This window comes from Sesamum indicum, linkage group LG6, assembly GCF_026168435.1.
Source record: "Sesamum indicum cultivar Baizhima isolate 11 linkage group LG6, ASM2616843v1, whole genome shotgun sequence".
NCBI classification, from domain to species: Eukaryota; Viridiplantae; Streptophyta; class Magnoliopsida; order Lamiales; family Pedaliaceae; genus Sesamum; species Sesamum indicum.
Genome location: NC_142662.1, coordinates 721,367 through 736,746, shown reverse-complemented (window position 1 = coordinate 736,746; position 15,380 = coordinate 721,367). Strand labels below are relative to the sequence as shown.

Genomic DNA, 15,380 nt, shown 5'->3' with positions numbered 1-15,380 from the left:
GTTTTGAGGGTTGGAAACACCGTCTTTTAGAGTTAGGGCTTCCGTTGACTCTAGAAAGTTTTCACGCTTTGTGGACTGTCCGCCGCATGGTGGAAGTGTCTGTTTCTTCTGATGACGGGCGGTATTTTTACTTCACTCCTCAGAAAGCTTTTAGGTTTTTGGAAGGGTTCGTTTTCTCTAAGGGTCCTTGGAAGGAAATTTTTTTTTTCATTAGAGATGATGGTTGGGGTTTGGCCTCAGAGTGGAGTAGCTCGCCTATCAAGATTACTCACCGTAAGGAATTTGGGAAATTGCGTCAGGGGGGTTACCTCCTGAGGAATTGAGTGTTCGCCAGGCGGGTTCTATTCCACTCCTTTTACTTGGGCTTCGCGGATTACGTCCAGATCGTAGACGTCACAAGCTCGAGACCTGGTCTGCATGCTTAGCGTCGATGCAAATTTTCCCACAGACGGCGCCAATGATGTGGTCGAAGTTTTTTTGCTAAAGGATAAAATCAGAAATTTTACCACGACACAATTGCACACCAGGTGAAATCCAATTTTTGTAAGAGATGCAGTTTTCAAGAGAATGGTGTCTGAATCAATGAATAGTAACTTGCCTTTAAAAAATTAATATTTTGGTATTTATAGTAGTGTTGGAAGTTATATGGTGTGGTGGGTTGCATTTGCTTAAGGTGTGTCTCATACTTATCAAATTACTTTTTTACCCTTACAATTTAATATATTTTTTTTTACTAATGTATATCAATAAGAGATAATGGAGGATAAAGTAAGGTTAAATTAAGTGGCGGTACGTGTGCTTTAACTGGGAGTAGCACCACTTTGAAATTTATACCACTACAAAAAAATTATTTTATAATAACAGCTTTTGTAAAGGTTAAATTAAAATTTTTTAATATTTTTTTAATAATTGTAACGACTTTGGTAACATATAGTTTCCATGGCTCTTTTAAGCGTTATAAAATATTAGTAATGGCTTCTTTTGTGGCCATTACAACTTGTAATAGACTTTATACCGAATGTAAAAGTTGTTATAGTACTTGACCAAATACAGAAAAAAAATTTGAAACAGCCAAATTAAATTTGATATATGTATTACTGGAACGATCATTTTAACACATAGTTATGAGGCAGCTTCAAAATTGGAATGGTCTTTTTTATTCTCGTTGTAACGGCCTTGTTATTTTGTTACGGTTTTTATCTCAAGTTTTATAATAATGTTTTCAGCACATGTTGTAACGGTCTTTGTGGCTCCTATTGTGAATGTTGCTTTTAGTTTTTGTACCGGTCTATTACTATTTTTTATCCTGCTTTAGTAACCATTTTTTAAATGGCCTTTCTAAAACTTGATAACTCTCTTTATACTGTCTTGCTTTCATATGATACTAATTTCTAATCCATAAACCGTTACAAAAGCCCTTACAAAATTAAAATAATTTTTATATTATTTATTTATGTTTAGTTTATTTAATATTTATTTTTGTAAAAATAAATTATTGAATTTTTTGTTATATATGTAGTTTAATTTTGTTTAATGTGAAATGTTATATAAAAAACATACAATATAGCAATAAAATAAAAACAATTCAATTAGTAAATAAAAATATTGTTAAACATTGTATTTTTATAAATACAAAAATCCTAATCTAAATTATCGTCCCCATCAGCAACATTTGTATCGTCGTTGTCCTCGTCGTTGGGTGCCGGCGATCAGTTGGATGCTGGGACGGATGGGCGGTGGAGCCGGCCACATGGTCGCCATCCTCTGCATCCACTCCTCGAGCCTCGTGACGGATCATCAAGGTCGGAGCACAGCGATTGGGGTGGTGAGTGCGATGGAGCAGTGGACGAGCTGGGTTGTGATGGTTCAACAATCGTGTGGTAAGCCTCGACGCTGGAACTGAATACTCGGCCTTTTTTTTGGCCTCTTGCTGCTAACAACCACAATTGTTGCTCGGTCTGGGCCACCAAGCCTTAAGAGGATGATGGAGGATCTTGATTACTGTGTGGCTGGGTTTGGCATTTCTCCATCATCCTCGGGAATAACTCTTGCAACAAATTAGTTTATTAGTAAAACTTTAAAAAAACTAATATAATTTCAACAATTAATTATAACATACTTACTGCGACCTCCGCTGCCTTCGGGCCGCTCCATTCATCGTCTTCCTTTTTCTTATAGCACTTCTCGAACGCCTCTTCTACTTGACACAGCGTTTGAGTTGTGCCTCCGTTTACAAACCATTTAAAGAAAAGATTAAATTAAATTAATACTATAGATTAAAATACTTACCATCTTACTCTTGTGGGCCCAAGGAGGTCGACCCCCAGCAATAGACGGTAGCTGCTGCGGCCAGGTTGGCTCCATTGTTGGTGTTATTTTAAGCCAACTACGACTGAAAATTTGTGCTGGTGCTAGATCTCATCGACTAGCCACAACGGTCAGACCAACTAATTTCGCGCGTCTGCAAACCGCTTCTCCAGGAACTTACCTGCTTGCATCTTGACGACCTTGAACATGGACTCGTCATCACAGTCCCACTGGTAAGTGGCAAATTTCGCATACTAAAAAAATACAAGTATTAGATAAAAATAAATACTCACATTTCAAAATAAATACTTACTATTCTCACCTTTAAATTATTAAACCAGAATAGCTAGTACTCTTGTGGAATCTGCTATATGGCCCAGAGGGATGCGGATAATGGCATTGGATCGTAGCATTGGTTGCACTGTGAAAATTTCTGTCTGATTCCAAACATATTATACTTCAAATATTAAAACATACACCAAATGCAAAAACAAACCTAGCACGTCCCTGTTGGATGATCACAAACCCAATCCTAAGTGACCTACTAAGCCCGCAGTGAGTCTATGGTTAATCTAGGGTGTGGCTAACTATTACAAAATAGTAACCCGTTATCATTCTAATGGGTCTTCCCCTTTATTTTTCTTCCGTCGTGAGCTCCACCTAACGGGCTCAGGTCTTCATCTCCTTGCAAGCTTACATTTATCAAAGTAAATGAAACCTCACAATCCTAACTATACTCATTACAATTGAAATTGAAAACCCAAATCAAAGTTGGGTGCAGTACAAAAGGAGGGAGAAAACAAGCTTTATTATTTAAATGCTAAAAATGAAAGAAGGAATTAAAACAAAGAGACACACAGGCCTCACCCAATAGTAAACAGCTGGCCACCCGCGCGCGGAGGCACTCCTGCCTGCGCTGGGCGCGCGGGCGCTCTGCCAGCATGCACGCCAGGCAGCAAGCAGGTCGCTGCCTGCGCGTGCCCAGCCGTATGCCCTGCTGGCCAGTGACTGGCCTGTGGGGCAACAACCGTCGTACTGCTCTATTTTTTATTTTTTTTTAATTTCTGCAATTAAAAACTAAAATAAAACCATGCATTTATAGAAAATTCAATTTTCAAAAAATGCATAGATATCCATAAAGCAAAATTAATACATATTTTCTAAATATATAATCATGCTTCAAAGCATAAAACATATTTTCCAAAAAATCATTAAACACATTGTTCATGCTCAACACATAATAACATGTTAATCCGAAAGCCACAACACCGAACCGGGCTCTGATACTACTGAAAGAATCGGTATGGCCCGGTGAAGCGTGAAATAAAAAAATTATTTAAAACGGTTCAAATGGGTGTTTTTTTTGAAACTCTCGGGCGTTCGGTGTTTGTCAAAATCATAATAATAAACATACAAACATGCTAGACAAATGCTAGAGGATGAAACAAAACATGAAACTTTACCTTTCTGTTTCTGTAGATGAGCAGCAACGTGCGTTGCTCCCTTTACGTTCTCCCATTCCGTTCACTTTAGGATCCAAATTAGAAACCCTCTAATTTGTCCACACCACATTATGAAAAGATATAGTTCTTGTTCTATTGGTAGATAGAACAAAGAACAAGAAGAAAAACGACTACAAACTAACACTATTGTTTAGTGCTTTTGGGTTGTTTTATGTTCTAATTTGAGTCCAATTCAATATAAAACAAAAAGGAGAATATTTTTGAGACAGAAAAGGAGCAAAATTCGTGGCTAGTGTTATGGTTATGCTTGATATGTGTATAGTTTTGTATATCACATACAATTAAATTCAAAATTCAATAACTACCAAGTTTGCCTCTAAAGCAACCTATGCACACACATTCATATAACGTCCAACCATAATGAAATAATCACTCCATCATGTTCATCATGGTGAGGAGTTTCAACTCCTTAACTTGCTCCAACCTCTCCCAAATGGGCTTTGACTTTAAGTATGCACCAGACTTGATTTAATTTGATTAAATCAAGCCCAACCAAAGTCCATTGGATAATAATTGATTGAATTAATTTTAGCCTAATTAAGTCCAAAGATTCATTTAATCCAATTAAATAAATCTAAGTCCAAATACTAATTAATTAACCCAATCAATTAATTAAGCCAAAACCTAATAAATTAATCCAATTAATTTAAAGGTGTTAAGTCCAAAATTAATTAATTCAATTAATTAATTCTTGAGCCATCCATCAAATGAATTATTAGATAAATGATCCAATCATTTATATATTCTCCTTGAATTAATTTAATCAAATTAAATTAATTTGTTTCTTCTTGAATTCATTCCAAATTAATTCCACCAATTTCATAGTGATTTGTGTGTGACTCTTTAGGTTCACTCTCAACTAGACTTGGGCATTGTGTCCAATACTAATAATTAATTAAATCTAATTTAATAAATTATTTCTAATTAACCACTAATCGGGAACTCTCGTTACCATGGGTGGCCGCCTAGCAACAGATGTTGGCGTGAATATTTAGACTCTTGAGTTCCATACATGTATGGTCCTTCCGTCGATCATCTCCTAGCCTTAGTCTAGGGCATGAAATTGGGCGTCGATTTCCATCTTGGATCAGGCAACTATGCTGAATACTTGAGATGCGTTTACTCTATTGATCGAAAAACGAAAATATTTCCTATTCGACCAATCGCTATGGCCCATAGACTTATAGAGTTTAAACCATCTCATAGCGCATAGGAGATATATCCATCATTACTGATAGGGGACTAATTCTATCTTGAAATCCACTGTCCTCACTACTTACTCCAGCTACATTGGATAAGATTTATAACGAACACATCGACGACCCAATCATCTCTCACCCGATCAAGATATAGCCATCATATGTATGCGACTGCCATGATTTCTCAAGTTCAAGGGTTAATCCTAAACTATCGGAGCCGGGAATTCAAAGCATACCGATGAAGCCTCCATGGCTTCCGTATGACGAGTTCCGCGAGTCAGTTCAATTAGTTAGCAACCTAGTCAACTATTCTACTAAAATTGCATAGACATCCCATGTCTGTCGCCGATCAAGCACGACACTTATCTAGTGAATACAATACTTAGTTCAAATCTCTATAGGATTCTCGATGCCCAGTCTCGAGGTCCTCTACTTGGATCGTTCTAGACCAACCCTCAGAAGTTGGTTCCATAGCTGCCATCCAATGCGCAGTCCAACTACATGGGTTATTAAATTGATCTGCGGGCATTTGTTGTGATGTTAAAACACCGTTCAACATAAATATTAAGCACAACAAACAAAATAAATGCTTACTACATTCATCAAGATAATTTACATTCATAATGGTTGCTAAATGATTCTCAAAATCCCCAATCCAATTGACTTTTTGGTCACCATTTCTAACAGTATATGTTTTGGAATGAAAGACTCATCTACGTTAATGCGCTCCATGCATGTTGGGGAAGCATCAAATGAAAGGCAACCGGGATCAATTTCTGAAACGTGACAGTCGTGGCTTTTAATTGCCGTGCATCCTTAACTCCATCATGTCGACATAGCGGGCAATGTTAGACGTATATCCATTGGAAAACCTAAGACCATGAATCCATTCACATATCCTCTTTTTTCTACGCCTTCTTTACGGTATAAACTGGTTTAGGCATGGGCTCGGTCTCTGTTCGTCCACGTCAAGCTCCGACCGATTACATATGATTTTTAAGTCCTTCTGTGCATTCAAATTATCATTTGTCTTTCCTTTTATGTCCATCACCGTGTTCAATATATTGTCAAATATATTTTTCTCAATGTGCATGTCATCAAGGTTGTGTCGAATCAGATGCGTCGCCTAGTATAAAAGATCTTAGAAGATGCTTTTCTTCATCTACTTGTGGTAGCTACTATAGCCCAAAGGTAGTGTCAACGTTTGTTCAAGTGCAGGACTGAAGTCTACAACCCAATGCAGATTTGCTCTCCTGTCAGCCTCAGACGTGGAACCTTATATTCCACCTGATTCTTTGTAAAAACTTTCTTGTTCCTTTGGTAGGGATGTTCCTCTGGGAGAAACTATCTGTGACAGTCAAAATAGCATGCCTTACTACCGTGCTGCAGACGAAATGCCCGTGTATCATCCATACAAACTGGATATCACATAATAACCGTGATACTCCAGACGTCGTCCCATAAGTAGGTAGGTCATTCACAATCCACATCAATGCCTGCATAATGAATGCCTGGTCTGTGGCATTATCGTATGTTCGAAAACCCACATACCACAATTGCAATAGCTCCTCAATCAACGGCTCCAAGTACACATTGATCAAACGCTTAGGATTAGAAGGGCCAGGAATCACCATCGTAAGAAACATATACTCAGAACTCATTCATATACTCTGGGGGAGATTGTATGGTGTAAGTATAATGGGCTAACATGAATCCGTATGACCGTACTTCCCGTGTAGTTCAAACCATTTGCGCAGAGGCCTAGACGAACATTACGCGACTCTTCTGTAAAATTGGGATACGTCTGGTCAGACGGATGACATATGGAGCCCTCTTCCTTCTGATATGTCGTATGCCACGTAATGTGCTCCGTAGTTGCTCTCAAAGCATACAACCTCTACAGGACAAGTAGTAAGCAGCAGGTAGTTAAGAACGGCATATGGGACTTCTTGTGGCAGAGGTCTCACCCCCTAATCGGCTTGTACTTAGCGTTTTCACAAAACTTACAGTATTCCAAATTGACGTCACCCTTCCAATAAAGCATGCAACAAGAAAATTAAGTAACGTGTAACTTTCGTACGATAGGAGGGAGTCTACTATATATAGGCAGCCAGATCGGATCTTTAATCTCTAGACAGGCGGTTGCCTTCGAGATAAGAACAACCTTCAACTCATCCTCCACCATTGCCATGTGTGCTGACATTTGGAGCCTATCCGTAGCAACGACTCCTAGATTTGATGTAGGACAGGTAATCTTACATGGACCGCCTCCTTCTCGAGCCCTCACTCAGGTTGGGTCTTCTTGCTTCTCCTAAGCTTCTTCGTTTTGTAGGGCACTTTGGGCTCCTAAGATTTTTCCTTCTATATGTGGGTTCCAATTTTTTTTTTTCCTTATTTTGGCCTAGGAGTAGTTGGAGTAACGAGCCTATCATTCTTTATATATGATTTATATATAGTGACTGTAAAAAAGAATACCCAAGGAGTTCCAGGTGGGAACAACGTCCATTATTTAATCAATAGGGCAAAGATTCACCGAATGATGTAGATCATACTATATTAATAACAAATTATACAAATTGAAAACATTGGCATTATAGCTTGCGGACGCATATTCAGCACTTGACTGGAAGTAAACTTGAAATAATAATTTCAATCCAGGGAATCTTCATAGAAGTTGCACTAGCTTGTAATTTCAATCCAGGGAATCTTGATGGAAATTACACGTTCCAATTGGACCCATCAATGGATAATAATGTCCAAAAGAGCAGCAATATTGGACTGTCCTAAACTAATACTTAATAGTCTAAATCATAATCCCAATAGTGAATAATAATGATGCAAAGAGCATAGCAGCATCGTGATACCGCTGTCCTAAGCTAATACTAAATCATTAATCTTTTTTAACTATTTCTTAATGAGTCACAAGTTCAATATCGCTGTCATCAGCCATGACTTCTTTCTCTTTTCCATCGTCTTCTCCGTCACCATCATCGATCTGTTTTTCCGTCACAGCGTTGGGGTCGATTTTTTTCTTGCACTTGAGAAAATTGACCAGCCCGCCAAGAGCAACGTCAGCATCGTCGCTCTTCATTAGCTCCTCTGCAACTTCTGCAGGCGTGACTTGCATGTTGTTGATCATATCCTCAATTTCCAAGAAACATGGGTGGTGGGAGTCGTGGAAATTGAGGTAAGTCGAGGCCAAGAGCTTGAACCCGTCGGGCGTGAGATAGGACATGTGAATGTGCATGTCCATGCGGCCAGGGCGGAGCAATGCCGGGTCGAGCTTGTCTTTGTTGTTGGTTGTGAATATGATGATCCTTTCGTCCCCGCAGCTCGACCACAGCCCATCTATGAAGTTTAGCAGTCCCGACAGTGTAAACTGCTAGGAAAAACATTTGGGTCAAGAACTACAAAAGCGACCATCATCTATGTAATTTTCGATGAATTTTCTATGAAATTGCAAGAAAGACGGTGTGACAGTGATTAAGGGTGTCTTTTTCTTGTGGGGACATGAAATTAGGTTCACTGAATCATGTTTCAATCAATGAAATTAGTGATGTATGACTAGTATCAGGACCACATTTTACATAAAGTCTCTTGTTCAATTCTTTGAAAATATACCCTGTCTTGCTTCTCTTCTATTACATTTATCATATGTAATACAGGTATATATACTCATATGTGAAAAAGCAATACGAATTTGCACTAAAAATACATGGACCGACAGAAATGGTTGCAAGAAACTGTGCAGATTTAATATAAACGAATAACCTGGGAAAAAATTTTCTAGGACAGGACATCAGTAGAAAATATAAAAAAGCTCATTAATCACTCAAATAGTGGATTTGAAAGCTGATTAATCACTAAAATAGTTGATCTGAAATTTGAAATGATACCAACTTTTTAACATCCGGAAATTGACGAGCATGACAAACCTCAAATGATGAAATATAAGTCGTCCAATTTGCAAACTCTGCCTACTAACCTGATGATCACGGGGACGGTGGCACTGTCCGTGTCCGTGTCCATCATGGCTGGCCGACGGCCCTTTCCTGTCAGGCAACTCCACTGTGCAATCGATGTCTTCGATAACGAGAATGGACCTGTTCCCAGTCCTCAGGAGCAACTTTCTCAAATCGGAATCACGCTTCACGTTCGTAAGCTCCAAGTCGTAGATATCAAACTTGAGGTAATTAGCAATAGCAGCGATCAAGCTGGATTTTCCAGTCCCTGGAGGGCCATACAGCAGGTACCCCCTCTTCCAGGCCCTGCCGACTTTCCTGTAGAACTCTTTCCTTCTCACAAACCTGTTTAAATCCTCGATTATAGACTTCTTTATACCTGGATCCATGGCAAGAGTGTCGAAAGTCGAGGGGTGTTCGAGATTAATCGAATCCCACACGATTGAAGATGAGTAGGAAGCTGCACAGGCTAGAGTATGCAATTTCACAATCTTGTTTTCAGCTTTTATCACCTTAGCCCTTTCGAGCACAAAAGGAATGTAAGAATCCAGGACCTTTTCCTTGTCCTTCTTGTCGAAACAAAGCTCAAAATACCGCTTCTCGGATTCAATCAAGACATTGTCAGTGTCCTCATCGATGACTTTCGACGTCTTTTTCCTCTCTTCATGAACGAATCTCCATTCCATCTCAACCCCATCATAGAAATCAGCAATCTTCTCACACTGCGCGAACTTGATGTTCACGCCGACGTCCTTGTGGCGCTTGCTGATTTTCAGGCGCTCAATATCGGGCCTGATTTTCGTGCAGAGATAGGTTTCAGCAGCAGTGTACACTTCATTGCCGGACATGCCGTCCCTTTCTTCGACAACAATTGTGGCATTGTTGGTCCTTGGCCTAAAGTAGTGGTGGATCATGTTGAGAACATATTGTTGCACCTGACGGGGCACAAGCTGGTTCAGCATGGTCTGGATCAGCATGATGAACGCCGAAACCGACGCGTAGGCGCCGAAGATCGTCGACGCCGGCGGAATGCTGGAGAATGATACCGCCATGGTTGTGAAGGTTTGGATTCACTTTCACTAGTTTCTTGCACAATGTGGAAAAGAGGATTGAGGACTCCTTACATAGTATGTAAACGAGTCATGAAGTGTCCAACTTCAACTTGGGAACTTAGAGAGAAAATGAGTTGAAGATGTATAAAAGGTTACAAATACATAATGTATATGTTCGGAAATTTTCTGTATTATTTTGTCGTGTAATAAATATACAATTTAAAAAAAATTAGGATTCTCATTTAATTATAATAACACCTGCCATGTGACTGGTGTAACAATAGTTCCGACAAGATTTTTTTCTAGGGATATATATATATATATATATATATATGGGAAATTCTACCAACAATCAAGTTTGGCTAGATTGGAATTTATTATAGGACTAGTGTAATACACTTTTTATGTGATTACAAGTACGATACACTTGATTTGATTTGAGCAAACATAATTTATGTAAAAATTTCTGCACACACATACTTTATGTTAATTGGAGGGGCATGCTTAATGTGTGGTTTGTCCTAATGTAAGAATGGGACAAGCCAAAAGAACTACAAAAGCCAAAAGGGTTTTTGTCCTAGCTGCATTATTTTAACAAGTTGTTTATGGGAATACAGCCAGGACTTGCCTTCTTTCCCTCAACCTTTTGATGTCAACAAACACATATATGGAGAAACCTAAGGTTGCAAGGAAACTCTATCTAAAGACTTGACTCCAGGGGATGGAAGCTTTTAGGATGTGCTGGTTGACGCACCACCGTTGGATTTGATCTCAAGTGAGGTCTCCAATCTACAGTCGACACTTGTCCTAATACCTAATATGTACTAAAGTGGTCCAATCCAATGGGTTTGTAGCCAGCTATCACAGTTTTGGTGCAGATGGGCCACAAGAATCAGTAACCAATGATTTCACAATTTATTTCATGATTCTTGGATTGATGGCCTCTACTAAAAAGGGGAAAGAGCTGCAGAAAGTTGGAAGGGGGTGATGAGGTCTATTGCAGGGGGCATCAGCGGAAAGAACCCTTTTGCCTGAAAAAGAATGGACTGGGAATTTCACATGGAGAAAATCAGTAGATATGAAATTAGGACATGCATGTCCATGGGGACTTTTATTTATTATGTGCCACTTGCTTCTTTGCACTTTGATTTTTATTCAAAAGTTGGTGCATTTGGGGCTGCTTGTGGGGTCATTTTGTTCAATGTGTCTCTTTTCCTAACAATCTTGTTGTTATGTGTCACAAAGCATCACTTTGGCTAAGTTTGGTACTCATTTTTAGAAAATCAATTGTAAAATATGGAGGTTATCCATCAGAATTTCTTGAAAGTCCAAACACGATAGCAATCCACTTATTTTTATCTCGGACAAATAGCAATCCGTCCTAAAAACCTGAAAACAAAACTGTTGATTTATACTAAAAGAACGGTCTACAAATCTTCGGACACACGGGGTCGACTATATACACCGGCGTTCCCTATATGTTGATGATTATATGTCTTACTTTATTCAAATCTAACTTTATACTTTTACCTTAAACATTAAAGGGTTTTGATTGAGGAGCATCCTAGCGAGCTTGACACGTCACAACTCCACCGATGAGAAAACCATCAGAGTTGGGGTTGCAAGATGCATCAGACAATCACAACTCAATCAAAAAATGAGTTGATTTATACCGTCAAACGCCATCATAAACATAGTATAATTTCAAAAAAAGGTTTTTAGAACTATAATTGCTGGGCTAAACTCACCCATAGAAAGGGGTAATAAGGAAAAGAGACCATGCTCATATCAACGACTACTCTCACATAACACGATTATCATAAACTTAGTGAGTGATTATTAGTAGAGCGTTGACGAGCCATTCTTGATTTCTATCAAGATTTTCGTACAAAGGGCAAATATATATATAGAGGGATATTGATCATTCGTAATACAAAATTCAAATACTTATCGATACATTTTATTTTTTGTAAATTTTTTCGATATGTCCACATATGGGACAATGTAGCCAAACCTTTACTGAGGAAGTAGGGTTCTTAGGTGGATATAATAGTTGAAATTGATAGGTTAAGAGAGAATCTGGCCCTGTGAAGAAGGTAAAAGCCTTTTGAAACTTCAAATGGCTTCTTCAAGACATGGAATGGCCATCCAGAAATGAATGTTAAGTACAAAAGGATGGAATGCTCAGAAATCATAATGCAGAGAAATAAAAACAAAGAATTCAAGTACAAAAGTAGTTACTTTAGCAGACAGTGCTCCAATCATATCCTGGCATCCAACTCACCATAACTATTACGAAATACTGAGAAAATCGCAAGTAAAATCAGACATCACGGTTTTTTCATGTACCAAAATTTGTGTCGGACGGACCAAAAAGACACCAAAAAGAGGATTACGTGTCAACCATTGACGCATAGTTCTGTTAATCAAGAAATGTCCCAAGACGAGTGGAAAAAATTGACAATGCTGCATTTTAATGTCCCTTGTCCTGACGTGCAGAAATATATATTAATATTTTTATAATAATGTTTTTTATTTGAAGTAATGATGGTATGCTGACAACTTTGAATACTTAGGTTAATGCAGAAATGTAAAAACAGCTCAAATGGATTTTGGAATCATTAGAATAGGGTTCTGAGTTGTATATATCATGGCCAGGATTTCATGGGACATTTTGTTCTTGTTTGAATATCAAATGTTTGTATGCCGGTCTTTTTAGCGACAATGTTTTGAAAATCGAATTGATTTTAAATTGGATAAATTATTTGATTGTTAGGTTGCTAGAGTGAACAAATTAAATCGGCTTAAAATAAAGATTGATTGGATAAAATACATAAAATCTTTCTGTATTTTAAAAAGTCGGCTAAAATCTTCTTTTTGTTTTAAAAATAGGCTAAAAATGCCCCAGTATTTTGTAAAGTTCAGCAACAAACACCCTTTCTGTTAGTAATTAACGGAGAGTGCATTACACGCGCTCTTTGTGCCTGTAGGAGTATTTTTTAAGTGTTTTTGACCTTTTTCTTAGGTGTTTTTTACTAAAATATAATTTTTTATTTTTATTTTGTTTTTGTATTTTTTATAATTTAAATTAAAATGTTAAATTATTATTTAATTTATTTAATATTAAATATTAAATTAAATTATATTTAAATTCAAATAATTTTTATAATTTTGTTAATTGTTAAATCTAAAATTATTTTTAATCAATTAAAATACATATTAATTACAATAATTATTATTAAAATTATTCTTAATTAGCTAAAATATTTAATTGTTATAATTATTTAAAATCTTCTTAATTAATATAATTAAAATTAATTAAGAATTAAAAAAAAAAGAAAAAACTTAACGATTTTCGCCCCTTTTTCGCTGGAAACTTGTTTTTGTGTTTCCGGCACCATCTGGACGAGTTTCTGACGGGTAGTGGTACTATTAGAATTCTCTCTTTAAGATGAACATTTAAATACCTTCAATGTGAGTTTTCGTCAATCGAAAAGACTGTGTTCAAGACACAACTGTCGAACATATTTGCTGTCGATTCTTCGTTGTCAGGTCGAATCTTGGTCTCAGACCATCACCATCAGACTTGTCTCTTGAAGATGATTCTAATGAGATCGAACTCATTTTTGGTAAAAGTTTGTGGAGATACGACGGTTTTAAGAATTCGCACCGTCATGATGGAGATGGTGGTGAGGTGGAGGGGGGGTGGAGTGGGGTAGTTAGTATTATTTTTTATCTATAATAATAATATATATTTTTTATTTTAAATTATTTATATATAATATAAGTTAAATAATTATTGAATCTAGGCCTTTCATTTTTTTTAAATCTAATTCTTGAAATTAATTGATTAGATCTAACGATCAATATTTGATAAAAATAATCCAACGATCATTAATATAAGAAGCAATATATATTAAGTAAGGATATAACAGTCATTTTATAAAAAAATTAACACCGTCAGTTGGATTAACGAAGACGCGGCAATTAAGCTGAATTTTACAAAACACAGGGGAGGGGGTTTAGCCTATTTGTAAAATAAAAAAGAGTTTTTAGCTAACTTTTTACAACACAGGGGGATTTTATACATTTTATCCCCGATATATGCATATATATATTATACATAAGGGATAATCACATTCCCTTCTTTTAAAGTTCGGTATAATTACATGTAATCTTCTTGTGGTTTGAAAATTTGCATCTAATACTCCTGATATTTGCTTCTGTTAGTTAAAATTTATCGAATTTGGTATATTAATAAAAAAAAGCCAGAGAAACGTTCATGTTTACCTTAATTGACTTAAAACTAATTTATTGTAAGTTAAATAAATTTTTTTATGATCAAATTACCACTATTTGACTCACAATAAGTCAATAATAACAAGTCAGTCAAGGGTAAATGGTCATTTTTCATTCAGTTTGTTTATTATTAACAATACATTTTGACGAATCGAGAAACCTATTTATTACATGAAAACAAATCTCAAACATACCATGTGAAATTATGTTCTGTATATGTTTTCTCCATTTAGGAGAAAATATATAAATACAACTACATTTAGGAAAGAATCCTATAAAAAGAAAAGCTATATATATAAAACTTGTATAATTAATAGTACATCATCCCTATACTCAAGAGGTCTATCTCTACAATCAAGAAAATAATCCCAACAATTAATGAGATGAATCCTATGATTAATGAAATGAACACATGTTAACACTCTCCCTCAAGTTGGAGCATAGTTATCTATCATGCCCAACTTGCCTATTATAGTACTTGAGACAGCTTTCGTGAGTATATCGGCCACTTCATCTTCTGACTTGAAAAAAGGAAATTGAATAACCTTATGATCTAATTTCCTTGATGAAATGCCGGTCAACTTCAACATGCTTGGTACGATCATGTTGTACAGGATTCTGAGCAATTTTTAGAGCTGCTTTATTAGGATTAATAATATTTTTGGTCTAATAAGTGAATTTGGTTTAAATTTTGGTCTCATACTAAGGTCAATTCGCACATTGAGTCCCATATATGGATTTTCTTTTTTCAATTTGGGAATCATTGAGGGATTTTCGTCCAATTGATAACGACAACTGCTATCTCATTTAGTCATTATAATCAAAATAAGGGTAAATTATATTTTTGGTCCCATAAGTGGACCTATTTTCAATTTTGGTCCCATAAGTGGACCTGTTTTCAATTTGGTCCCACACGTAAATGTGCGAATTGACTTGAGTGTGGGACCAAAATTGAAAAAATGTCTACTTATGGGACAAAAAATATAATTTATCCTTATTTTGATTGTATTGACTAACGGAAAGAGCAGCTACCATTAT

The 15,380-nt window shown here is 36.7% G+C and overlaps 1 protein-coding gene across 1 annotated transcript; it reads right to left on the bottom strand.

Moving 5' to 3' along the window:
- Nucleotides 1-7,693: 7,693 nt before the first annotated feature.
- On the bottom strand, nt 7,694-10,218 carry LOC105165763 (AAA-ATPase At3g50940). The gene is made up of 2 exons (XM_011084888.3): nt 9,015-10,218; nt 7,694-8,408 (listed from the first exon to the last, which is right to left on the bottom strand). The coding sequence occupies exons 1-2, from the start codon at nt 10,041-10,043 to the stop codon at nt 7,941-7,943; spliced, it is 1,497 nt and encodes a 498-aa protein (XP_011083190.1). The 5' UTR covers nt 10,044-10,218; the 3' UTR covers nt 7,694-7,940.
- Nucleotides 10,219-15,380: the final 5,162 nt, after the last annotated feature.